The 25,130-nt window shown below is 55.6% G+C and overlaps 9 protein-coding genes across 9 annotated transcripts; 5 read left to right on the top strand and 4 right to left on the bottom strand.

The window, feature by feature from the left end:
• Window positions 1–2,497: 2,497 nt before the first annotated feature.
• DICSQDRAFT_102214 (uncharacterized protein) lies at window positions 2,498–4,539 on the bottom strand (the record flags this gene model as incomplete). Its single annotated transcript, XM_007363655.1, has 3 exons — window positions 2,498–3,821; window positions 4,282–4,382; window positions 4,432–4,539. 3 exons carry the CDS (start codon window positions 4,537–4,539, stop codon window positions 2,582–2,584), a joined length of 1,449 nt encoding a protein of 482 aa, XP_007363717.1. The 3' UTR covers window positions 2,498–2,581.
• Window positions 4,540–4,991: 452 nt separating this feature from the next.
• Window positions 4,992–8,285, top strand: DICSQDRAFT_134568 (mitochondrial Rho 1). The gene is made up of 14 exons (XM_007363654.1): window positions 4,992–5,073; window positions 5,129–5,187; window positions 5,288–5,369; window positions 5,509–5,651; window positions 5,704–5,805; window positions 5,863–5,982; window positions 6,040–6,141; window positions 6,417–6,646; window positions 6,702–6,935; window positions 6,996–7,293; window positions 7,350–7,481; window positions 7,554–7,625; window positions 7,687–7,811; window positions 7,971–8,285. Exons 1-14 carry the CDS (start codon window positions 5,037–5,039, stop codon window positions 8,185–8,187), a joined length of 1,953 nt encoding a protein of 650 aa, XP_007363716.1. The 5' UTR covers window positions 4,992–5,036; the 3' UTR covers window positions 8,188–8,285.
• Window positions 8,286–8,524: 239 nt separating this feature from the next.
• DICSQDRAFT_134567 (uncharacterized protein) lies at window positions 8,525–12,045 on the top strand. The gene is made up of 9 exons (XM_007363653.1): window positions 8,525–8,768; window positions 8,909–9,294; window positions 9,354–9,430; window positions 9,488–9,526; window positions 9,590–9,940; window positions 9,994–10,365; window positions 10,424–11,854; window positions 11,906–11,966; window positions 12,017–12,045. Exons 1-7 carry the CDS (start codon window positions 8,674–8,676, stop codon window positions 10,469–10,471), a joined length of 1,368 nt encoding a protein of 455 aa, XP_007363715.1. The 5' UTR covers window positions 8,525–8,673; the 3' UTR covers window positions 10,472–11,854; window positions 11,906–11,966; window positions 12,017–12,045.
• Window positions 12,046–12,371: 326 nt separating this feature from the next.
• On the top strand, window positions 12,372–13,776 carry DICSQDRAFT_56096 (uncharacterized protein; the record flags this gene model as incomplete). Its single annotated transcript, XM_007363652.1, has 4 exons — window positions 12,372–12,444; window positions 12,506–12,790; window positions 12,841–12,941; window positions 13,006–13,776. The coding sequence occupies 4 exons, from the start codon at window positions 12,372–12,374 to the stop codon at window positions 13,774–13,776; spliced, it is 1,230 nt and encodes a 409-aa protein (XP_007363714.1).
• Window positions 13,777–13,994: 218 nt separating this feature from the next.
• On the bottom strand, window positions 13,995–16,968 carry DICSQDRAFT_55659 (POP1-domain-containing protein; the record flags this gene model as incomplete). Its single annotated transcript, XM_007363651.1, has 12 exons — window positions 13,995–14,082; window positions 14,144–14,283; window positions 14,338–15,204; window positions 15,260–15,434; window positions 15,485–15,573; window positions 15,630–16,077; window positions 16,126–16,301; window positions 16,358–16,434; window positions 16,489–16,585; window positions 16,649–16,763; window positions 16,817–16,866; window positions 16,924–16,968. The coding sequence occupies 12 exons, from the start codon at window positions 16,966–16,968 to the stop codon at window positions 13,995–13,997; spliced, it is 2,367 nt and encodes a 788-aa protein (XP_007363713.1).
• An 808-nt stretch (window positions 16,969–17,776) lies between these two features.
• DICSQDRAFT_168039 (uncharacterized protein) lies at window positions 17,777–18,165 on the bottom strand (the record flags this gene model as incomplete). Its single annotated transcript, XM_007363650.1, has 2 exons — window positions 17,777–17,866; window positions 17,941–18,165. 2 exons carry the CDS (start codon window positions 18,163–18,165, stop codon window positions 17,777–17,779), a joined length of 315 nt encoding a protein of 104 aa, XP_007363712.1.
• Window positions 18,166–18,599: 434 nt separating this feature from the next.
• On the top strand, window positions 18,600–20,086 carry DICSQDRAFT_56128 (3-beta hydroxysteroid dehydrogenase/isomerase; the record flags this gene model as incomplete). The annotated part of the gene is made up of 4 exons (XM_007363649.1): window positions 18,600–18,788; window positions 18,848–19,173; window positions 19,242–19,983; window positions 20,045–20,086. The coding sequence occupies 4 exons, from the start codon at window positions 18,600–18,602 to the stop codon at window positions 20,084–20,086; spliced, it is 1,299 nt and encodes a 432-aa protein (XP_007363711.1).
• A 290-nt stretch (window positions 20,087–20,376) lies between these two features.
• Window positions 20,377–20,920, bottom strand: DICSQDRAFT_168037 (uncharacterized protein; the record flags this gene model as incomplete). Its single annotated transcript, XM_007363648.1, has 4 exons — window positions 20,377–20,397; window positions 20,465–20,645; window positions 20,707–20,727; window positions 20,796–20,920. The coding sequence occupies 4 exons, from the start codon at window positions 20,918–20,920 to the stop codon at window positions 20,377–20,379; spliced, it is 348 nt and encodes a 115-aa protein (XP_007363710.1).
• A 528-nt stretch (window positions 20,921–21,448) lies between these two features.
• On the top strand, window positions 21,449–22,874 carry DICSQDRAFT_145436 (mitochondrial carrier; the record flags this gene model as incomplete). The annotated part of the gene is made up of 6 exons (XM_007363647.1): window positions 21,449–21,479; window positions 21,606–21,722; window positions 21,844–22,157; window positions 22,232–22,400; window positions 22,487–22,745; window positions 22,826–22,874. The coding sequence occupies 6 exons, from the start codon at window positions 21,449–21,451 to the stop codon at window positions 22,872–22,874; spliced, it is 939 nt and encodes a 312-aa protein (XP_007363709.1).
• Window positions 22,875–25,130: the final 2,256 nt, after the last annotated feature.

The following is a 25,130-nucleotide window of genomic DNA, read 5'->3' as shown; positions in this document are numbered from 1 at the left end:
TTCCTCTAGCGAGAGATGGTATTTCCCGAAGCATACAGATGCAATACAAAACGTCCAAGAAATGCGCAACACTCATGACGTTCAACTGCGCCACAGAATCGACCTAGCAAGAAACTATGCAAGATAGGTCAAGAAGATGCTACAAGATTGGCGAGGTTGAGTTGGAAGCAAGTCCAGCATGCACTATCTGCCCCGGCGTCTCGACCATGCGACCTAGTCAACGTAGAATCAACGTGGAAAATTCGTCTAACGTCCTTTGCCATCTATCGTCTCGACTTATGCACTCCTGAGAATCGTTTGCCATGGAGATCAATCTTCCACACGTGTGACAAGTTGCGTCGAACATCCTTGAAGGCGAAGTTCGTGTCCGGATTCTTCGTCGCTAAGTCGCATGCGCCTGTTCGTTCGGTGTGCGTGCGGCTCCGTCTGGTCCACGAACTCGTCGTCTAGGGAAGCGAGTTCCGTGAGGGCGTCTGGCGAGAACGGATCGCGTGCAAAGCTAAGCGACCGAATGCTGAGACTCTGGAAGGCATCTGATGCCCCATCGGAAGAGGAGCACACCACTTTCCTCTGGTAAGCTTCTTGGAGATCGAGGAGGAAGTGAGCCATGAGAACGGATGAGATACTAAGAGCAGGATGATGACGTGAGCGGTAGAGGGGACGGGGCTGGGAAAATAGCGGAGCTCCTCACGGGCTTACGAGGACGGCAATTATGCTACCTGGCTCATCAGTCAAGACCTACAGCAGGTTTGGACAATTAGAGGAGGGGACGCAAGGTGGAATGGAAGGGCACGAAATATGCACCGATAACTCTGTGGAAACCAACTGTAGGATGTTGAGCATCAGCAGTAGGCTTGCGATGGTCGTGAGTGGCCATATTCATTCATGACGACACCTATGCTCACATGAAATAAAGTGTCCCTGGATTCCTACCCATGAGTAAGCTATGAGCGAGGCACGCGATATACGACGCACCGTCACGCAGCATGATATTTATGAGGTTCCCGCCATTCAGAACGCCCCTTGAATTTAGCTCGGAACGTCCAGGCAAATAGCTCCACGTCATTGCAATGAGGAAGGTGTCAGCAAGAATGGTGCTGGATCGGTTGACGATTGTAACTTATCATCGAGAAGTGTTAGTAGCCGAGAAGGCGGAGTAATATCATCACACGAACATCTATAATAAATTAGCGTGTGGGCGACATCTGGTGGCATGTAGACTACTTACATATGACCAAGGCGGACCGGAAAGTTATCGGTGACCAAACACCCTAGCATGGGTAACACGACGCCGGAAACATTATACGCCACTCGCGTCTAGTCGATCCGAATGTTCGTTCAGTACTCGTTCCACGTAGCAGGGATGTCTTACCAGATTGGTCGCGAAAGATACAAACAGGAGAGAGAATATGACGAATGCCAGGATTCGACGTCGACTTAAGGCGTATGCCCGCGCAGCCGAGAACACTGAAGAACAAAACATCAGTTCACTAAGGGCCTTATCTTCAAGAGATACACTCACGTGCTGCAGGAATGAGCGATACATATGCGACTACCAATGATACCGGGCCGAATCTAGCGCAGCTGCAGAAGTCAATGGTGAGCATGGCATGCCGAACTGTCAAGGTTGCTGAAAATACCTCTTGGGGGGAAGGGGCCAGTGGTCAGCGCCATGAAGGTCATAGAGATACATGAGCAGCATACCTCGTATGACAAGGCCCTAAACTGATGGTACGTCGAGTAAAGCTGCGCTGTTATGGGAATATATCTGATACTGAAGTAAAGGCAGGTAGACAGAGTGCCGGGTCGCCTTGTCCAATATGACCGTACTTCGCGAGGGAATGCGCCGAGCCAGTCGTACACAAGGAAGGCTTCGTAGTATTCACTTAGGATGAGCAGAGCCTTACATGCTGAACACTTACTTGTGAGAGCAATCGCACAGTAGGAGTTGGGGAACCTAGAGAGCGTAAACAGTCACGACAATCGTGATCAAACAGTGCAGCAAAGAACTCACATTTCAGCGTACACCGCTACAATCTCATCGGCAGAAGAACCTTCAAGTGGGGACGCCATGTTGGAAACTGAAGAGGTTGTGGAGATGCATGAGAACCTACCACTATCCTTAATATACGACTGGCGAGCATCAGCTCATAGGCTGTTACGGGCAATGCTGTCGGCGTGTCTCAGCAGCCATCGACCCGGTCATCGTAGTTCCGAGTACAAACTTGAGCATACGTGCCAGAAGACAGAAGAAGGTTCGTAGCTCGCACTGTACCCATGAACCTATCGGCGCATACAGCACGCTCTCAGTCTGCCGATGAGAGATCTACCACAACCACATCGAGGATCCTAAAAACAGAGGACGGCCGTCAACGGAATGTTCGTTGATGGAATGTGTGATCATACCAGGGATATCCCATACACGGGCTCACAAATGGTAGCCTAAGATACAGGTCGAGCCCTTCCTCCACTCAAGTGGGGCGGGCCTGGACTGATCCTGGTATACACTTTCCATACAGATATCTTGTCCGAAACAGCATTTGACGGATCCGTATTGTACATTCTCTTAGTTCTTCTAGTATTAGTGGGGACGCGTGTGTCCATATCTCGTCACATAGAAGCCCACCCCGCTGCTATCGCGGCGCTTCAGCCCGTCCTCCTTGGGCGGTCTCGTCAGCGGGGGATACGTCTCCTCCTTCGCCCCCGGACCAAAGTCGAACACGAACGGCCTCGACTGCGTCGCACCAAAGAGCCGCGAGCTCTCCAGCTTCACCGAGTACACCGGCGAAGAGTCGTTGCCAGGCGCATGTACGCTCCACCCGCGGTTCGCCGCGCGGACGTCCCAGAACGCGACCACGCTGTGCCGCGCCGTCCCCGCCGCGATGTGGCACCCGTTGCCGCCGCCGGCAGAGACGTCGTAGATGGGCTCGAACAGCCAGGGGTCGCACATGCTCATCACCGGGTAGAGCGCCCCACCGGATGGGTATGAGGACACGCCGGGGATGCGGTGAGCGCGGCGGGAGGACCGAAGATCGTGCACGTTCACGACACCATCGTACCACCCCGAGATGACCACGCTCTCGGACGCACCCCAGGGCGCGGATCGGGGCGCACCGCTGATGCCGTATACCGCGGACGCGCGCGGGTGGTCATCGTGCGTGGAGTTTGTGAGGATGTGGGACGGGGTGGACGAAATGCGGGATTCCTGAAGGGCGTGCACCGTGAGCGGCGTTAGTGACGACGCGCCGAGGACCGCGTGTTTATTCGAGAGATGCGTGGCCCAGCTGCGCACGCGAAGCTCGATGAACTGCGGTGGAGAGTCGGTCACGGAGTTCGAGAAGAAGACCGCAGTGCCGCTCGAGGACAAGGAGAGGATGTGGTCTCCGTTGGTCGAGATGCTCTCGACCGCGTCAGTGCCGTGATACGGCTTCTTCTCCCGATGGGTGGCTTCGGGGTGGACGGGGCTCTGAGCGCCAGGCTTGCACGCGGGCAGAACAACACGCTCGAGCGTGCCATCAGCGTATCCCACGTATACAGTGCGATCGAACCCACCATCGGGGACGCACTCTATACTCGTGATATCGCGGGCGGCCTGCAGGACCCTGTTGGTCATGTACGCGCACTCGAACTGGATGCTCGGGGCGGAAGCCGGGTCTTCTGAGCGCCCGAATTTGTATGAATAGATGTGGCTAGCAGCGGCTACGAATAGGCGAGAGCCATTAATGGCGAGATGGGGTTGGAGCTTGCCCGTCCATTTGGACGCTAAGGGCCTCGCGACGAAACGGGGGGCCGACCAATTACGATCGGTGATCGTGTGATGTCTACAGAGCGTGAGGTCAGTATGAGGTGCGTTTGTCAATGCGCAAATGTAGATGACGATGTCAATATATAACATAGATCGCGCCCGTGAGGTGACGGCGACGTCGACTACGCAGTCGCTAGCAAAGTAGTTGGGGAGGGAAACGGGACACTCGCGTAGGTCTCTATCGCGATTGTCCTGTTCCCTCGGGAAACGGCGGCCAGGGACTACGAGGAATGGAACTCCCTCAGTCCTGGTAGGAATGCTTCTGCACGAGGCTCATAGAGGATGCGAAGGTATGTGATGTCATGACCACTCAGGTGGGAGAGACCCTGGTGGACTTCCCACCGGAAGAGAAAGTTTTCGCGCAACGATGAAACTTATGTCCAGTGAATTTGGAAAGGTGGATTGATGGATGTCATGACCGCATGGGATTGACAGCCAAATGGAAGACGCGATGACTCATCAGAAGAGACACTCACCGGACCTGTGCGTACGGTGTCCAAAGCTGCAGGGATTTGGATAGGCTCCATGCAGTCCGAGAGTTCGCCTTCAGATGGATCTTCCAGCCATATTCGTTTACCTGAAACACGCTCGCATGTTAGTCGCTATGCGATGGGCTCGAGACATACCAAGGTAAAAAAATATCGTGACGTCTGTGCGAGCTTGGCGAGGTCGGCGACCTCGAGATGGTGGAGGATAGTGATCCAGATGTCACTGGGAAGGACATCCGCAAGCATGGGAGGACCCAGCCTGAGTCTGCCTTTCCGGACAGCTATAGCGGATACGCCGGATCTGTAGTAGCGTATGCAGGACATACCAGAGATAAACTGTGATGGTTTCGATCGCTGTTGCAGATCGTGCTTTATAGGCCAGGGAGCAAAGTTGAGTGGCTATGTCTTATGAGGAACGCTTCTCGTGCGTCAAATGTCGTGTCGCAAGAATATTCTTTGGCCGCCGGCAGTTTGAGCAGCTCTACAGCGTGATTGCTGTTCCGGAGCGGTAGTGGCAGGATTGGGTTTGAAGCAGGCTTGGGTGGCAGTCGGTGAGTTGGAGCGTGAGATGGAAGTGCGTGTCACAGCCGGGCCAAGCCCGGACTTGTGGGCCCAAATGCCACAAAGTAATAGGCGCCGGGCGTACTTGCTCGCGCCTGCGTACTGCCCGGCACCTGTTCCTCCTCCACTACGCGCACCTTACACTCTCACCGTAATACGCCTCAGCCTTCGTGGCATTCACCATGCGCAGAGATGTGCGGATTCTTCTGGTCGGCGATGGTGCGTGAATCTCGTGTGTTCGCGTGTGACCTGCGTTTTGAGGAACAGCATATAGACGGTGTCGGAAAGAGCACGATCGTCACGTCGCTCATCAAGGAATCCTTTGTGCCTCGTGTACGTCTCTGCGTCCCCCATAGACGCGTTCCAAGCTCGCATTAACCTTGGGAGGCGCGCTTACACCGTACTCTGCAATTTATCCATTCCTGCCGTACAGGTCCAACACGTCGTCCCAGAGGTTACCATTCCCCCAGAGGTAACCCCGGAGAATGTGACAACATACATCGTCGACTCGGGCAGTGAGTACCGCAACTCTCTATAGTTGTCTGCCCGTCTCCGTCTTCCATGCACCCAATCCATCCGATGCATCGCGTAGCCGCGGTAGCCCGGGCCTGCCGAGCGTTTGTGTACTCACGGCGTTCGCGCGCAACACTACAGGTGGAGACAACGACCGACAACACCTTGAGAGCGAGATCCGCAAGGCGCATGTTATTTGCGTCGTCTACTCCATCGATAATCCAAACTCCTTTGATCGAATACCTACCTACTGGCTACCCTACTTCCGGCAACTTGGCGTCAATGTGAGTCTGCCACATAAACATCCTAGCCTTCTCCTTGACGCTTAGTGTACAGGTACCTGTGATCCTAGTCGGCAACAAGATCGACCTCCGTGGCGGGGAAGTCACGAATGAGGCCCTGGAGGATGAGATTATACCCATCATGAACGAGTTCAAGGTGTGCCACCATTCCTGTCAGTCTCCTCGGCCATCCGGATCAAATAGCAATCGCTAGGAAGTTGAGACATGCGTGGAATGCTCCGCAAAACTACCATTGAACGTGTCCGAAGTCTTCTATTTTGCTCAGAAAGCCGTCCTCCACCCAACCGCACCTCTGTACGACTCAAGAGATCACGTCAGTATGTCCCTGTGGCAACCATCGGCGACAACGCTCACCATTTTGTTTCCATAGGTCCTCAAGAAGGATTGCGTTGCTGCCCTCCGACGGATATTCAAGCTCTGCGACACGAATAAGGATGGTATCCTGGACGCGTCCGAGCTGAATGAGTTCCAGGTAAGATCCGAAGGTGGCTCCGGGGGCATTGACCTATGATGGCACACAACGTCCTGTCGCAATTTCATCCTCATCAGAGCGACAGCGGCGTTGCAAAGCGTTTCATTGTCGTTTTCCCATTGTGTGATAGTCATGGGGCACGGGGAGAACGTGCAGAAAAATGCGCGTCTCAGGTTGCCTCGGGTCGCAATATGTCTACGACGGCGTCGTCCCGCAGGTCGATGCCCCGGTCTGAGGCGACGTGTTGGATGTTGACGTGACGTGCTTTTCGACAGCGGAAGTGCTTCGATGCCCCACTGCAGGCGCAGGAACTCGAAGGCATCAAGGAGATGGTCCGACAACATTCGGAAGGCGGCGTGCGCGACAACGGCCTGACAGAAGAAGGCTTTCTGTACTTGCATACTATCTTTATCCAACGCGGCCGACTGGAGACCACTTGGACAGTGCTGCGGAAGTTTGGCTACGGGGAGGATCTTCGGTTGACAGAGAGCTTCCTATACCCAAAGTACGCGTCTTTGCACGTCATTCAGTCGCCCAAAGCAGTGCTGACGCTCAGACAGGTTCGATGTGCCATATGACTGCTCAGTAGAGCTCAGTCCGCTGGGATACCAGTTCCTCACGGTAGTCTTTGAGAACTACGACAAGGACCAGGATGGGGCGCTGAACAAGGAAGAGCTGGAGGAGCTGTTCAGCACATCACCGGGCAACCCATGGGCCGGCCAAAAGTTCCCCGATACCACTGTCGCAGATGACACCGGCGCAGTCACGCTCCAAGGGTGGCTAGCGCAGTGGAGGTTCGTACATTCCTCGGAACGACTACGGCCTAAACTCACAGCGTGCACTTGGCGTCGCAGTATGACAACACTGCTCGACCACAGAACCACGCTCGCCTATCTCGCATATCTTGGCTACCCCGATGAGCCCCGGACAGATGCTTTGCATGTCACCCGTCCGAGGAAGGTTGATCGGCGGAAGGGCAAGTCAACCCGAAACGTATTTCTATGCTACGTCTGCGGAGCGGCTGGTTCCGGCAAGACTTCTCTACTCCGGGCGTTTGCTGGAAAGCCATTTAGTCCAACCTACGAGCCAACGAAGAAGATGAACAGCGTAGTGAACTCGGTGGACATCGACGGGTCGGAGAAATATCTCGTAGTACGTATTTCGAATGTGGCGTCGGTCCCCACGTGCTTACTGAACGTGCGTTTAAGCTGCAAGAGTTCGGCTCGAAGTACGAGGCTGAAACGCTTCGGAACCCGAAGAAGACCGACCTCGCGGACGTGATCGTGTACGTGCATGACTCGAGCGACACGAATTCGTTCTCGTACATCAGTAATCTTCGGGTACGCAGCTGTGGCAACTCTTCTGTGGCGCTATACAATGTCGTGGTCTGATGCGAATTCATACCGTGGCAGCAACAATACAGCCTCGACCACATACCGACGCTGTTTGTAGCGACCAAATCGGACCTCGACCTCGCGCTGCAGGTACGTACCCACCTTGTGGCCTTCCGTCAGAAATAGCAGCTACAACGTGGCGCGCTTGCAGAGACACGAGGTGCAGCCTGACGTCTACTGTCGCCGGCTATCCTTGCAAGTGCCCATCGCGGTCAGCGTCAAGACCGGGCAGACGGCGGACGTGTTCCACGCCATCTGCAGAGTCGCGATGAACCCGTGAGTGCATCGTTTTCGGTCCTGCCTTGCCTGGCGGTCTGCGCGTAGCCGATCACAGCGTGTTTCGTGCTGCAGTGCGAGCGCGTTGCGGCACGCCGCAATGTGTTGACGCTACAACTGACATGCGCCGCGTTTCTTTTCGCCTCGCACGTATTTTAGGAATTCCGCCATTCCAGGTGGGGCAGATCGTGCACTCACGGCGGCTGCACGCCTGCGGACGTACGCCAAGCTAGCGTCGATGGTGGGCGGGCTCTCGACGGGGTTGTATCTCGTATTCCGGACATTTGCACGGCCTGGTGGCGGCCAGGGTACATGGAGTGTGGGGCAGTGGCTCGCGTGGTTGATTGGGAGCTCGGGTGGGAGGCGAGAGCTGTAGACGTATGGGCTACTACCTTGTTCTTCTCGACGACGATCACGACTACGGGCAGACTGCCACTGGGCTGCGCGCACACAGGCAGCCGCAGTTGGACTTGAGCATTGAAGTGCAGATGCACGGTGTGAGGATTGTCGGTGGATCGACCTCGGCAACGGTGCGAGGGAGAGAGATTAGATGGGAGATCCACGCGTCACCGGCAGGCGGCTGAAAAGGGCAAGGGAGAGGGATCGGCTAGATCCGATAATCGACAGACCTGGCGCACGGCGGAGGCGTGGCGTCAGCAGGCAACATAAGTGACATAGCCCCCATGCGGACCACAATACCTCCCCAGCCAATACACATCCGTCCTTGCCAACCGCTCTCATCTTCTACCACCTGACCACACTCCGTCTCTGCACCAGAGCACCCCAGGGACACTGCAAGATACTGCAGATACCAGCGAAGACCCAAGTTACGACCTTCTGAACGTACGATTACGCGATAATCATGGATGAAGACATGGACATGAGCGCGACTGCGTCCCAGCCTCAGCCCGAGCAACAGCTACCTCCGCAATTATTTGACGATGGCCGGAAGATGCTGTAAGTAAAATGCATCTTCCACCCACTTCTTCCCCATCTGTGCTCCTGCGTACCCTGCTTCCTTACAGCCCGCGCTTCGCGTGGAGCATGCGCCCCTCTCCGCTCACGTACACTAGCTGACCCGCTTATGTCTCACACAGCGACCTCGTCTTCGTGCAGGACTGCACAGGCAGTCAGGGTAGCTACATCGCTTCGGCGACGAAGAACATTGAGGAGATTTGCAATCACATCTACGAGTCAGGCAAGCTTCAAAGCCGCGAGGACCTCCGTATCGGCCTCGTCGCATACCGCGACCATCCGCCCCAGGACCACACGTACGTGACCAAGAATTTTGGCTTCTCGTCCGATATTTCGGAGGTCCACAAGAACCTCTCCACTCTTTATGCCTCTGGGGGCGGCGACGGCCCCGAGGCGGTCACCGCCGCCCTTGCGGAGGTGCTCAACATGGACTGGCGGCCGTACGCGAGCAAGATGGTCGTTCTCATCGCGGACGCACCCCCACACGGCATCGGAGAATACGGTGATGGTAAGCTCTGCTTTTGCTAAGGTCCTGCTCATTTTCTGTGTGCTTGACGCAGGTGGTAGGTTTCGACGAGGGATCTCCCGATGGGCACGATCCCCTCCAGGTCGCAAGGGAGATGGCTAGCAGGGGAATCACTTTGGTGCGTCGTGCCTACGCTCAACTTAAGCCATGCATGTCGCTTACCGAGCATGTGTAGTTCTTTGTTGCGTGCGAGCCTGCACTCAGCGGCTATTCGGTGAGCATGCCTTGACCCGACTACATCAGTAAATCAATCCTAATATTCTGACGTCATGCACAGTATGCGACCGACTTCTACCAGGCACTAACGAACATTACGTCGGGCCTCATGCTTCCGCTCACGACAGCGGACCTTCTCACACACGCCATCGTCGGCAGCGTGCTGGAGAACCTCGACATGGAGCGTCTCGTACGTGAAGTCGGCCAGGCGGTATCCCAGCGGATACTGGGCAACAACGAGAGCGTGGACGACGTCGCGCGAGAACTTCACGAGAGGCTGCTCCTCCGGAACGAGAGCACAAAGAAGGTCGTGATCGAGAGCATCTACCGCGAGTCTGAAGAAGCGAAGCACAACGTCAGCATCTACTTCAACGCACCCAGCCTTGCCGAGGCCAGGCCACATCTCAAGCGAGTAAGCATCGACAACCGTATTGGTCGGCCAATGGCTATTGACACGTTTCGAAGGTTCCTGGCACGCGTTTCACGGACAAGTACCTCCATGCGCGGATGTCCTCGTCAAGAAGCTCGTATTACACCTCGCCCTACTCGCTTCCCCCACGGCCCGCGGAGAAGACTTCTCCGACCAAGCCGGCACCTTCGTCACCACCACGCAAGGTAGTCACAGACTTCAAGGCGTTTGGCGCGTCGCCGACGGCGAGTGTCTTTGGCACCGCAGTGCAGTCAACGCCATTCTCGCTAGCCGGTGGCAAGGCGGCATTCGGCGGCGTGCGTACCAATGGCCGGTCGACGACGTTCGATGATGACGACGATGATGATGATGAGTCTGGAGGTAGGCAGAAGGTCGAGCTGAGGGAAGACTCGATCACGCTCGATCAGGTATGTCTTATCTGCCTTAAACATTTCTGCGAAGTAGTGTGCTGACGATCCTCTTCAGGCAAGGCGCATTGCGTTGCAGAGTGCTTGGAGAGGCACCCGTATGTAAATTGTGGACTGGGCTGCAGCAGGGCATACTGCGATACTCTTGGCGACGGAATGCCGATGCTCTGCCCGTTTTACCCATATACGTATGTTGCGTCCTGAACAACTGTATTATTACTCTGCATCGTATCCAGGACCATCTCTTACCTGTTCTCTTTGTACAGCCGTCCGAGCACCGGAGTTGGATGATGGATCTTAGTATACTGTTGGTATACAATTGCTGTTCTTTACTTCCCTCACCCTGCCGCAGTGTTAGGTCCTCCTTACGGACCACGCGGCTGCTGGTATCTGTTTTCTTGCTTTCTCCTGGCATCACTCATGTCGCTACCGTTGTTACTCGTCACCTCTGCATTTCCATCTTCACTCTCCTGTTTCTCTTCTCTTCCACGCAAGTACCCAGGCAAGGTATATGTACGACCGAGGTGCCTCTTTGCAATACGTGTATATAGCACTCCACCCCGCCCGTTGTACAAGTACGTAGACTTCTAGGAGTAATGTATAGCAACGTACCACATATCACATCTAGACGAGACACTCATAGACGATGTGTAATACAGCAGATAGATAGCGAAGTATATAGCAATTCGATGCAACAGGGCCTGGGTATTCACGACTTCTTGGCCTTCTTTGAAGCCCTCCTGTCTTTCAATGAGGTGTCAGACGAGTTTCTAGTCCGTTTCGCGGATTTCTCCGCTTTCTGTGTAGGAGCTGAGACCACTTCCCCTCCAGCTGATGTCTCCTGCGAACCAGACTCTGAGCCTGATTGCGCATCCTCTTTCGCCTTCCGAGCTGCTCTCCTTTTCCGTCTCTCCTCTTTCCGCGCTCGCTTTTCCGCCTTGAGCCTCTTCCTCTCCGCCTTCTCCGCCTTCCGAGCTGCCTTTGTTTCCCTAGGTTGCCTGGCGTCTTCGCTATCATCATCGTCCGGAGCCTTCTCTTTGCCCTTCGACTCGGACCGCTTCTCATTCCTCTCCTTCTCCTTGGGTTCGCGTTTCCGACGTCTCCGCTCTGCCTTTCCCTCATCCTCCACATCTGCAGATTTCCGCTTCTTCCGCTTCGACTCCTTCGACGCCTTCTCCACAAGTAGCGGTGCCGAAGCGGATGATGGTTCCGGCGAGTTCGTAGTAGAGACCTGCATCGTCTTCTCAACGTCCTCAGTGGAGAGCACGGGACCGCGATAGAACATCGAATAGAGCATCCGACGGGCGGCCTGCTGTTTCGCTTGTGCCATGATACTTAGGCGGGGGATGACAGCGCCGCTGCTCTGCGGCTCGGAAGGGGTCGTAGTGCCTGACAAGGCTGGGGTGCCGGTCGTCGGTCGGCGGTTGGAGATTATGCCTGTCTTTGTGCGCTGGAGACTTAAAGCCGGCGTCGTGCTGCCCTCGGAGTCCTGTACGAGACCTGAGCGAAGTCCTGAGTCAATCTAAACATTGTGTCTTACGGATTCATCGTCTGAGTTGTGGACTTTGACTTGAATGCTGACTGAAGCCGCTTGAAAGACGCTGAGTGTCGCATGAGACGAGTGCACTATCGACAGAGGCCGGAGACGTACTGGTCCCAGAACGGAAACGCCTCATCGCGGTCCTTCCCCACTCCTGCCAGGCTCTTCTTCTGGATGATGGTTATAGGCTTGGCGATTGCGCCGCTGCGGAGGCCGGTACCCTTCCCAGACCATCCTTGGGCGACAAGGTGTGCATGGCCATCAAGAGGCATCGCCGAGTGTGTAAGGCCGCAGAGCAGGCCGAATTCAGTATTCAAGACAAGTGCGGGAGACAGTTGAGGAGAGGAGAGAAAAGAAGACGGGCCCACGTGACGTCGGACGCGCGCAAACGGCGCCGGTGGCTGCGTTGTGGACTCCGTGTCTCTCAACATCCCACGTCCCTACGTATCCCCGCCGCCCTCGCACCATGTCAGGCTCACAGTCACGCAAATACTCCGCAGAGGAGAAGGAGCAGCTCCTGGCCAATCTCGATCTCGAAGGTCAGTATCTCCTCCTGCTCCGCCCAAACACATATATTCCAACGCGTTACGCGCGATGCAGTGGCACACAAGACGCGACAGTTTGAAGACTGGCTGGAGGACACGCTCGAGAACTTCAGGCGGCACCAGGAGACCTTGATTTCGCGCATGCCGCGCATCGTCCGCAGCGTCACCATGCGAGAGTTTGCCAAGTACAAGGGCGACATCCAAGCGGCGGTCAAAGGATTGTCTCGGGAACTGTTGGGCTCGGAGGACGCGACGATTGACTTGACCACTCGGAAACGGAAGTGGGTCGAGAGTCAGGAGGTGGAAGGGAAGGAGGAGCCAGCAAGAGGTGTCAAGAATGGTAGGGGAGGCTCTGACGCGTTAGATAGGTTGATGTTGACAATGGCGAAGCTCGTACAGTAGTCGCCACGCCCAAGAAGAAACCCGTCGCAAGTGTTGTGCCCCAATCTGCGCAGAAATCACGTCTTCCGATTACCAAGACCCCAGCTAAGGTCCGTCCTCGGTTTGCCCCGGTCTTATGTCGCAAGCACATTTATCTAACCCATATCTGCGTAGACACGTAACATATCGCGCATACCCTCCGGCGCAGTGTCACCAAGTCCACAGAAGGGCGTGTCCAAACCTCTCGGCTTCCCCCGCACACCCTCTCGATTTGCATCTCCTGCCAAACCCTCACAAGCCCGTGCTACCAACTCCCGTGTACCATCATCATCAACATTCAACCCCGTCCTCCCCTCAGAAGCCTCACATCCACGTTGGCCACGCAAAGATGAGCGGTTACGTAGCGCGAACGGTTCCCCTCTGGCGAACCCATATCAACTAGACCTCAAGAATTGGTTCAAAGCCGTTACAGAAGAACCAGAACCTGGTGATTCGGGTGGCAAGTTACGGCTCAACGACGGCGGCACAGGTGGAGGTGGAGGCGCCAGGACATTGAAGAAGCAACGAAGTATTATCGTCCGCTCCACATCGTCCTCATCAAGTCTCGCAGCGGCGTCCCACGGATCGCATTCACGATCAGCATCGCAAGCGAGCACACTCGTGGGCGCGCATTCACCCACTCAGGAGCAGTTTGGCAAAGACCAACGCAAGGGGAGCACCGTCGGGGAGCAGGTCCCGCTGGACGATCCATTTGTTAGCCCATCGTTCTCTGCGCTCGTCTCTGTTCAGACGAAGGACGGACACGTCCTCGAGTTCAACCCCCTGCAGACGTCACCGGAGGAACTCGATGCGTTGGAAGGCATCACGGACAGCGCGAAGAAGCAGGCGAAGGAGGATATGGCACGGATGATACAAGCTACATTCGAGAGGTGGCGGATCAGTTAGGGATCACACGGCCCTTCGGCTGTGCCCTGTCTCAGTGTCTCTTGTCACTCATGGACCGCCGTCTCTCGCATTGCATCGTTTTGTCTCGTTTCTTTGCATCTTCCTCAACCATTCGCGTCTTGTAGTCTCCCCATCGTTGAGTGTATACATACAGACAAGCCCGACTGCTGCCCTGCTACTCTTGAGTCTCAACAACCCGCACTGATACGTCCGCCATGTCAATGCAAGAGCTCCACTAGCGCCGCCCGGCAACGTGTCTCATGACGATTACGCAACTTGACGAGCAGCTTCGTATCGTTGCGCAGCCTGAATAATGGCCGTCATCTTTAAAACAAAGTAGCCCGTGATAATGCCGAAGGATGCGTACCTCTGGGCTTGCTTGCGCAGGTCCAGATACTGCGAAAGGGGTATAGCGCCAACCGCATGTCCTTCACCAAGCGAGAGCGAAAAGTTACCCGTCGTGACATATCCAATGATACCCTCAGACGGAGGAGGAACCTGTGATAGCTACGATGTACGCCCCGTCAGGACTAGCACGGGGAGAAGAGTCGTTGTACACACCTCAGTCTCGTCGGGCCCATCTTGGAGCAACGAGAGCCCATTTTTCTTATTCACTTCGGCCCTCATCCACTCCTTCGCCTCGTCATCTCCGACGCGGTAGATGATAGCCAAATCGTCGGGAAACCCTCGCCCGCACAACGTAATGCTGACCTGAACGAGCGCGCCCTTGATCAAGTCGTCTGCATGCAAGTTCACCGGAAGCGGGTCAAGCTTGCGTTTCGCGCGCGCCTGGTTGACCTGACTGAGTAGTCCGGCGGCCGGGTTCAGCATCGACGAGACCTCCGCTACAAGCTGTGGGATGTCCGGGCCCCTCAGCAGCCATATATCAACCTTCCTATTTCCTTCCGTTGCCGCCGCCTCATCAGCGACCATCGGGTCCCTTTGCGTGTCTAGGAGCTCCTCCGCTTCCGGGTGCGACTTCGCTGGCTCTTCGATACCAAGCACGACGCCCCAATCTGGCCTCCACGGGCTCCTCGTCCCCAGCTTCTCGTAATTCGGCCGTTTCGCTGGGGGCTTCCGCTCCCATGCCTCGCGTTCCTCGTCCTCCTTGTCCTCGGCGTACACGTCGTACGCCTCTGTCGTCGGGAAGTCGCGCGGGAAATATGTGCAACCCGCTTCGAACGCCTGTGTCTGGCGTTCACGTTGTCCGCCGACGCGGGTGCCGGTATAGATGAGAGAGGACAGGAAGGGCATGCCCCAGCCCTGGGGGACGATCAGCGTCCAGCCGTGCAGGGACGTCGTCGACGAGAGGCGGGGAAAGTTTTGAATCTGGGAGAGGGCGGCATTCTCCACCGAGCGTTGAATGAGGAGAACGGGGACGCGGTCGTCGTTGCGTTCGGACTTCAGCGGCGTTCCGGGGACAAGGTTCTAGAGAACGCAACAGCTTTGGAAAGGATTTACGCAGACGAGAGTGCCAACTTACGTTTGATCGACGCTGGTCTAAGTCTTTCTTCTTGTACCTCGGTTTGCGCAGGACCATCCGGACATCTTCGTCCCAAATCTGGCTTTGAGCCAGACAAGCAGAAGGAAAAACGGTGGACGCTGGCGAAAGCGATGGTCCACTCTCGATATTCAGTTTCACGTTCTTAGGCGGGAAACTGGGGGTGTATCAATGACATCTGTATATGGTTTCTTGCAGATCGCCTACCTGAGCCTCGGGTCGTGGACCGTGAAACCAATCACCATCCCTCGCGGCACTGCGCCTGCGGACTGTATGCGGTTCAAAGAGGTCCAGAACTGCGATAGTGCAATTAGTTCATGCATGAGGTTTCCCGCAGACGTTGCAGCCCTACCCGCTTGAACTCGTCTCGCTTGTCGTCTACAGGTTTTAAGGCACCCTTGATGACCTGGCTTGCCTTTGGGCCCATGATCTCGAACACATTGAAGTGCTCTCTGAGGTCCGCAATTTCCACCTCAGCAGTGCGTCCCGTCTGCTTCGCCGCGTCGAGTGCAAAGGCCGTCGAGACACGGAGCGCCTCGTGTACCTCTTCCGTCATCGAAGGATGGACACGGATCCAGACGATCCGGATACGCCGCTCTGGGTCTACCCATGGCACTTCCTTCTCCTTTCCATCGCCTTTTCCTTTGGCGTTCGTGCCTCTGATAATGGCAGGGGCCTGCGGCCCATTCGGCCCTGGAGCGTCGGCGTGCCACATGATTGTAGCAGGACCAATGAGGCCATATGGATACTTGTTGTATTCGTAGATATAGGTCTCAGTCGCACGGGCACCTGTTAGAAACCTATGATTCTATGAATACCGGTACCACATGAGAGCGGCGTCAACAGACCTCTTTGCACCGGCGCTGGGTCCTTGACAGTCGCAGCAGTTGGCAAGAGCCTCACGGATGATGTCCTCAGGACCCTTGAGCTCAATGGTAGCGAAGTAAGAAGCATCGTGTAGGATAGACCCATGCACAGATGCCCTATGTGACGGCCTGAATGACTTCTCCGTAGGCGTGATGGCCTAGAGAATGTAGCCATGAGTACGCGTTGATTGGACATCAGGTCATTGGCACAGACCAGTCTGTACCCCCACATGTTGTCCATGTGCATCCTCTTCGCATGCCATATATGCGTCTCCAACCACGTCTTATCCTCTAGAGTGCTGACACATGAGCGACATTGCAATTCAGCTCAGCAATATTACTCACTTTGTCGACGGAGGAGGGCTACAGTGCGCCGCACCTTCTTGAGTTTTCCTTGTTTGGGATTATTGCGGCCTAGTGCTTTGCGACGGGCAGGATCCATCTACATTGTAACGTGATTGGCTGAGCTCCGAGTGTCCACTCTGTATCCGAGGACAAGACTCACTTCGGCACGAGCCTTGTCTCGCAACCTCAGGGGAACTCGTCGGACATCATGGCTTGCGGCTCGGCGACGCAGATGTCTAGGGAGCTGCTGCCAAGCGCGCGCAGTAGAATTTGACCTAATAAACACGCTGGTGAACCGAGGCCATGCAGCGAAAGGGCTTCTTCAGACCTAGCGTTATGCATGGCTTCGTGCATGGCGTTGATTTCGAATGCCCGGGACTATACCGAGCGATCGTGACACGGTTGCGCATACTCGATACAATGATAAATGCGTACCTCTGCAAATTTCTCCACGTCTATCGCACCTGGGAGCCCCTTCATGCCTTCACGAACCGTCGTCCGTCTCAGGCTTCCTCCACGGGGACACACTTTCAGAACCACTTACTGTCGAGACGCACGGACTTTGATGGGCCTGCCACAGCATTTCCACCGGTACCAGTGGGATCTGCATCCTGCTGCACTGCGATAGTGCGCGCGATCGCGGTTTTCTGTTTCTTACGCTCGCGTCCAGAGAGCTCATCGGCCGAGCGGGATTCATTTAGTCGCTTGGGAGCCATGTGGGGATTCACAAGTTGCTACTTTATTCCACAAACGGATGTTATATGCCAGAGGAACCGAACGTGAAGAGGAAGGATCAAGGACACGGGTAAGTCCGCACGCGACAATATGACGGTCGAAGAGAAAGTCTGTGGCTGGAGGCACGCGCTGGCGCCCAGTGCTAGTGAGCGCTTCGAGTGCGATGCGTTTGGCACTTGCTCTAGAATCTCTTTGGGAAACACTCAATACATGAAGACTGACTGTGAGTGTTGAACCTTCGAGACAACTCTAGCCTAATGTTTGCATAAAGTGAAGGGAAAACCAGAGATGGGCGAGGGACTGATGACACCGGGGGTCAAGCGTGAGAGAGTCTATGGTTTCCCTACCGATTGCATGTCATAACTTCAGGCATTGTAGAATTCACTAGAGCCAGAACTCTGGAAACTGAAATAGAGAGAAAGCCTGAGCCATTAGAAGAAGTCACCGCTGCCGACTTTCGGGGTCCTGGGGTCAAGCACATCTCTGGGGAAAACCAAACATCTCCTTGTTATGTTTTACCATGACCCTGTTCCGCTCATGCATCAAGCCATGTCTATCCGTTTCGGCAATGGGCATCCTCCTTTGTGATCGTTCCCATGAGTGCATAGTCTGCCATAATATCGAACAACTCCCTCGGCAGCTTCTGCACGGCGGGAACTCGTGTTAACTCGTCCATATACCACTCGGGCGGCACCCGTGAGGTCGAGTCGACAAGACCTTCGTGAAAGGGTCGACAAGGAAGAAGCACAAGATCTTCCTACATCCCGGCTTCGTCTTGTCCGCGAGCTCGAATGGCTGCACGCGGTACTGGTAGATGTTCGGGAACACCACGCACTTCCCTTCCTTGGCGACGATCGACCCTAGCTCCTGGTTGAGTGCCTCCCTGTCGACGAACTCGTACGCCCATCTCCAGCCCCTGTTGTCGTCAATTATGTACGGCATAGAACTACCCGTACTTTGCCTGCAGACCGGCGTGCGGAAAGCGAGTCGCGACTCGGTGATGTTCGAGCACGCGCTGTATGATCGGAGGCCTTACTATGATGGGGCACTTCGCGGCTCTAAGTCCGTTGTATATCCATATCTACTATTTTCATGATACATAACGACCAAGGCCCATGTTGTCCAGTAAGCCTATGAGATGAAGGTTCGGGAATTGAGCGACCACTTGTGAGTAGTTCTTGAACAGTTGGGAGCCTCGTGGCCGAGAGCGGCTGATGGTTGTCCAAATGGGGAAACGAGCAGGGAAATGGACAAGTGGTCCGAGAACGCGTATTTCTGGAGCAGCCCGAGGCCAGGAACGCTTCCTCCTCCCCACACGCCCCCTCCTCTCCACTAGGCACACAGATCTCCCTCTTTCTTTCCCTGCACACCCTATCATGTCTGGCAAGCGAGACATCTACTTGGTTATCGGCGGCAGCGGCTTCCTTGGACGGCACGTCGTAGAGGCCCTCCTCGCTCGCGGGGACTCTGTGTCGGTGTTCGACATCGTTCAGCGTCACCACGACGTGCCGTTCTACTCGGGCGACATCAGCGAGGAGGAGCAGGTCTCGGACGCGTTGCGCAAGGTGCGTCCACGGTTGCCCAATTAGTGCTCTCCGTAAACTCAATGGAAAATGCCGTACAGAGCGGCGCGACATGCATCATCCATACGGCGTCACCTCTTCATGGCCTTGACGACCCTGCGCTCTACTGGAAGGTTAATGTTGACGGTACCCAAGCTGTCATCAATGCCGCGGTGGCGAACGGCGTGCCCAAGCTCGTGTACACAAGCTCTGCTGGCGTGGTCTTCGACGGCAGTGATTTGATCGACGTCGACGAGAGGATACCCGGGCCCGAGAAGGCGATGGATCCCTATAACGAGTCCAAGGCGAAGGCGGAGGAGATTGTGCTGGCGGCCAACGGCAAGGGCGGTCTCTACACCGTCGCGCTACGGCCAGCGGGCATCTTCGGGTGAGTCTTCCTTGTTTCCGAGCTTCCAGCGCACGTCTCACCGACCGCCCTATGTCCCTTCGGACCAGGCCCGGTGACCGGCAAATGATTGCGGGTCTATTCCAGGTTTGGCAGCGCGGCCAATCGCACATCCAATTGGGCGACAACACGAACCTTTTCGACTGGACGTACGTTGGCAACTGCGCATACGCTCACCTCCTCGCCGCCGACAGGCTCATCCCCACCTCTGAGAAAGATGCTCTCCGCGTCAAGGACGAACTCGACATCGCGCTGCCCCCTATCAGCGCCACCCTCCCGCGACGGCGGGTGCCTACCTCTCTCGCCCGTCCGCTCGGCCCGTACGTTGACCCGCCCCCGAACGCCGAGCAGATCAAGGCGAACTGGGAAAACCCGGACTACAAGGCCCCAGTACCCCGCCCTGCCATCCGGGGCAAGTTTGATCAGTTCTCTGAGGCCGCGCTCGCGCGGGAGACGGTGTCCCCGCTGCAAGTCGCCGGGCAGGTTTTCTTTATCACGAACGGCGAGCCGACGGGCTTTTGGGACCTGCCCCGGCTGGTGTACGGCTTCTTTGACAACCACTTCCAGCAGCCGAATAACAAACGGAGATGGATCCTGCCCCAGCAGCTCGGGTTCATCCTTGCGAGCGCGGCGGAGTGGTGGGCATGGATGGTCGGGAAGGAGCCGGGCTTTACGCGGTACCGTGTCACATACTCATGCGCATGGCGTTGCTTCAACATCGATAGGGCACGGAGGGTGCTAGGTTACGAGCCGCAAGTGGGGCTCGAGGAGGGGATCAAGAGGACCTTCGAGGTGCGTTCGTTACATGCGCTTTCGTGTGTACATGCGAGCTATTGCTCACAAAAATCTGTAGTGGTGGGTAGCCGAACGACAGAAGGCCGGGAAGGCCCAATAAAAGGCAGTACAGTCGCCATGCGTCACGGTTTGCCATGATTACGATATCTTATACGCCCTTGTGCTTGGTTATACCCTTACACGCCCGCGTGGAATGCTTCATGTCACGTCAGATAATACAGTATACTTCCTGCAGGGGCGTTCGCGGATACCGGTCTATTGAGCATGACTGCGTGCATTCGAAAAAGATGATAGCCTGTTCAGTCGTTGAACATGCTGGAGTCATCGCAAATCACATCCGCTCATATCGTACAACACTTCACCAACGCATCTCTGTATTTGGCCAGTTCATCACTGGAAGGCGACCTTATTCTGTTCCGTGCCAAATCAGTCATTTGGGGCCACAATAAATGGAACATGAGAACATGAAATTAGATACCTTGTAGAATGCGACATAGTCCTTGATGTTTTGAGCCTTCTCCTTGGGCTCTGGGTAATACCTGTTCCCATTCGAATGTGTAACGACCTGACGCAGGCCCCATGAGGCATTCGTCACGTACCAAGCAACATCATTCACTTCCGTCTTACCCCCGATAGTGGCATTATAGTAGGAAGCAACGCTGTTTGTTTCTCGAGGAGTAAATCATGAACACTCTCATTCCCCATATTGCGACTGCTCACCCCTTCCACGGGCACGTAGTGCTGCATGTGACAGTACAAAACGAGGTGAGGGGCAAAAAAGGGCTGGGACACCTTACGACGATACTCACTGCGTGCTGGACTGAGTGAGCACGGAAGTGTTCACGGCGTCCGGAGGGAAGTAGTGGTTTCCCTCGACGACGACGGTGTTGTCGGACTCGGCGAGAACGACGCCATTGAGCGATGCCTTGACCATGTTGTTCAGTTCGTTCACGAAGCTCAGGAAAGGCGAGGCGAGCGGATAGGGAGCGTCCGGAGAGCCTGGCAAAGGAAGGACTTATATAACGCTCGGACAGACTTCTGTGATTGTCCAAGTGCCCCTTCCCAATGGAGTATATCTAAGTTAGTATGGCGTAGCATGAGTACAGCCTGAGTAAGCCGCTGCGCCCATAGCTGTCAGTCTCCATCCAGTAGAGATCACGAGGATCCATTATAGTAGCATCCAAGACGGCCCAGAAACCGGCTACTTAACGCAATGTCATGCCAGGCTTCAGCAGAGTCGGGAACTATACGAATGAATTATGGATGGTATAGATAGCGCCTTACGGAAGGAACCGGCACGGGCTGGAAGTATACTTTGCCTGAGCCGTACCCCGCTGTAATTCAATACATCACTTATCTTCTTGTTGCAAACCCATAACTTCCTCATCGTCCTCGGCAACGTACGACACAGCGGGTGTCCCTCACCACTTCGCCGCACTTCTTGCGGCCCCTACCTTGAGGGATGCCTTCGAAAAGCGCAAACAGCATGATCGGTGAGCAGCACCCTTTCCGCCATGCCCCAGGCCGCGAAACCTAACGCAAATCTCACCATTCGCGTGCCTTCCCTTAACTCCACTCCGCTCCCCGTCCGTCCGCAAAACCGACACGACACGACACAGCTGGCGCGGGAGGCGGCCTCGTCGCCAGCGTAGCGACCTGCCCGCTGGACGTGATCAAGACCAAGCTCCAGGCGCAGCGCGCGGTCCACGGACATGAAGCCTACCAGGGCGTGGTCGGTGAGAACTTCAACCTTCCCAAAAACTCGCGTCTGTCCTCGCGACGCGCACCTTCCTCCTTTCTTGCGTCCGTAGGATGACCCGAGCTCAACGTACGTCCTCCTCCCCCTGCGTCTCCCAGCGACCGTCAAGAGCATCCTCCAACACGATGGCTTCCGCGGGCTCTATCGGGGGCTTGGTCCGACGATCCTGGGCTACCTGCCGACCTGGGCGATCTACTTCGCCGTCTACGATGGGATCAAGAGACATTTTGGCGAACGGCCTTCGAACGAGGTCGACGGTGCGCGGCGTCTGTACCCCGCGGCGCAGGTCAAAGGCTACCAGCCTCTCGCGCGCGAGCACCCGTGGACGCTGCACATCCTCTCGGCGATGACGGCGGGCGCGACGAGCACGATATGTACCAATCCTCTTTGGGTCATCAAGACCCGCTTCATGGTGCGTTCCTCCTCTGTCACCGATCGTACGAGTCGGCGTGCAAACTAAGGATCGGACGTGGTGGGGTTCTGTAGACACAACCACGAGAAGAAGGCCGATATAGACATACGCTAGATGCGGCATTGACTATTTATCGCACCGAGGGCTGGCGGGCGTTCTTCCGTGGCCTTCTGCCCAGCCTGCTTGGGATCACGCACGTTGCAGTACAGTTTCCCCTGTACGAGCATCTCAAACGCGTAGCGGGTGAGTGCAGTGTGCTGCATACCAGGTCGCGTGCCACTAAACTGAAGCGGAATTATGAGGCCGTGAGCGTCACGAGCCCCTGACAGTATCCCAAATCCTCGGGTGCTCAGCCGTTGCGAAGATGACTGCCTCAATCGTGACATACCCCCACGAAGTCGTACGAACGCGTTTCCAGACGGAGAAACGCCCGCTCAGCGAGAACGGAGACAGCCGTGAGCGGGGGCGCCGTGGCCTGGTTCGGACGACGATACACATCGTGAAGCAGGAGGGCTGGCGCGCGCTCTACCGGGGGCTGTCGGTTAACCTCGTGAGGACCGTGCCAAACAGTGCGGTGACGATGCTAACGTGCGTAACTCTGCCCACCTTTGCGGAAGAGAGCGGGTTGGACGATCGCTTACTCCGCCTTTTTTCTTTCTCTTTCACAGATACGAGATGCTTGTGCGGTATCTCAACCATCGATCCGGTTTTTCATGACACGACGGGCGAGCGTTCCGTTCCACGCTGCTATTCACGAGCCGCACGGGTTGCTCGCGGTCGGGTTGGGCGGGTCCGCGCGGGGCAAAACGGGTCGCGGACGGACGCTGGCTCAACACAATATCTCATGCGTGCACCGCTTCCATGCATATGTAGTGCTTTCACATTCCCATGCATTAGAGTCGAGTCGAGACGCTTCTGCAGCGCATCTTGCAACCATATAGACACGGGAAAGTGGGCGGCATTGTATCATATATCACACGTTCCTTCTCTTATCTCCTTCTGACATCCTAGTAATTGCTCGTGTACTCGTCGAGACGTCCTGTAGGTGCTGTAATACAGATTCGAATGGCTTTGCTTCATATCCAATTGTGCAGTGTCACCGTACCGAAGAACATCCGGCGTCCTACCGCCTTCGAGATCGACGGACAGAGGCACAATAGTACGACACCGATCCGAATGATTATGGTCTTTCTCCAGGGTTTTCGGGCCCGATCCAGGAGAGCACGGTGTCCCCCCGCCAGTCAATGCTATTTGCTCGAAATACGGACTGCAAGGCCGTCGGTCGAGTCAGCGATTTCATGTCCTAACGATCACATGAATGGGCTGCGGCAGAGGCGTTGCGCACCCGTACAGTCATACACGGGTCCTCGGGACAGTCAAATGTTGTCGCTCATCCCAAACCATCCCCTACCTGTGCAGCCCATATCGGACAATGCCATCATGTATGGTACACAACAAGGCATTGCACGCCTAAGTTTCATGGTAATCCAACTATGTGTGAGAGGGATCGGGGACAATCATCCCAAATTTCTCTTATCGCACGTCCCTCGGTCCTCGGGACAGCGCTTAATTCCCTCGTATGGAACAAAATTGCTGTTGCCGAGGATAGCCGAGCCCAGATATGGTATGTGGACATCTAAACGCCCGATTGCTTGAGCGAAAGAACTACCCTTCCACACTGTGTCGATGACTATCAGGGCTCAGTGTCAAAATCTCACCATATAAAGTTGCTGAGAGAAGGAGATATATGTCGCCTTGTTGTACACCAGAAATGGGGCACGCCCATGGGCACGGTGAGTATAGATTTGGGCGGGAACCAGTCCCAGATTTGGTTTTCGTGTAAATCTTGTACAGAAACTGGGCTGGTGACTTCACTTCTGGGTCGCCTCTGATGAAATTTGAGGAGAGGTGAGCTGTAAGAAGTCTATATAGATATATACAGAAACCTGAGGTAGTAGGATAGAGGGAGGGTCAGAAAATGCGCAGTGTCCCGAGGACCCATGGTGTCCCGAGGACCCGTGTATGACTGTAACCTTACTGCTGAACGGCTTGAGATACGAGCAAATGACGTCGACGCGGAAGCCATCTCAATATACAGGCAGCTCAGACCGAGTGCTACGAGACTCCCGAGTAACCCGGGTCCATTCTTGTGGACCTGCTACTGTTGCTCTAGCTACTGGAACCGCATACGATTGCACATAATCTTAGCACGCCAGTCCCACACATACCGTTCCCGAAGCCGAATCCAAACAGTACCGCCAGCGGCGTCCATTCAAACATATCCTTATGATATCACCGCGGCGACGAAACCGCAAAGAAGTTTCCAAACAAGTCGGCCGTGCGAACCAGCACTCCACCCGCTCCACAACGTCCACGGCCATCATAGTTGACTGTGGAGCGAAGCGCATACGTCACACACTAGTAGTCGCAACCATGTCCTCAATCGCGCGCATATTGTAACATTCCACAGGGTTGCTGGGGGAGGGGAGGGGGACGAGGGACTGATCTGACGGCCTGCATAATAATTATCGGTGATCGGTGAAGGACAAAAGGAGCGTAGGACGTCGAGCCACGCTGGACGACGAGTTGGGATTGCGGCGGCATGAAGTCAAACCCAGAAGAAAACGGTGGTCACGAACGCGAAGGGGAGACCACTCTTTTTGGAATGTTCAAGAACGACATGGGGCGGCAGCGATGGAGGTACAGGCAAGAGGACGATGAGCGAGACGCAGGTGAGCAAAGTCAGGAGAGGGAAGGAAGGCGAGGAAGGGAGATAGGGGGGAGCGATGCTCGGGTACGAGCCTCGGAAGGAGGAAAGAAACAGACGGGCTCCCGCAACGCCCAGTCGTCCAGCGAGTTCGCATCGTCGGGAACAGGGGGCGCATTAATTCCTGGCGGAAGACCATATGCTCGGATGACCAATGACCGCATGCGGGGAAGGTACGTTGAGGAAAAAGAGCCGAGACCGAGACC

Source organism: Dichomitus squalens (genome assembly GCF_000275845.1).
Source record: "Dichomitus squalens LYAD-421 SS1 unplaced genomic scaffold DICSQscaffold_7, whole genome shotgun sequence".
Lineage (NCBI taxonomy): Eukaryota > Fungi > Basidiomycota > Agaricomycetes > Polyporales > Polyporaceae > Dichomitus > Dichomitus squalens.
This window is presented reverse-complemented; position numbering and strand designations above follow the sequence as displayed.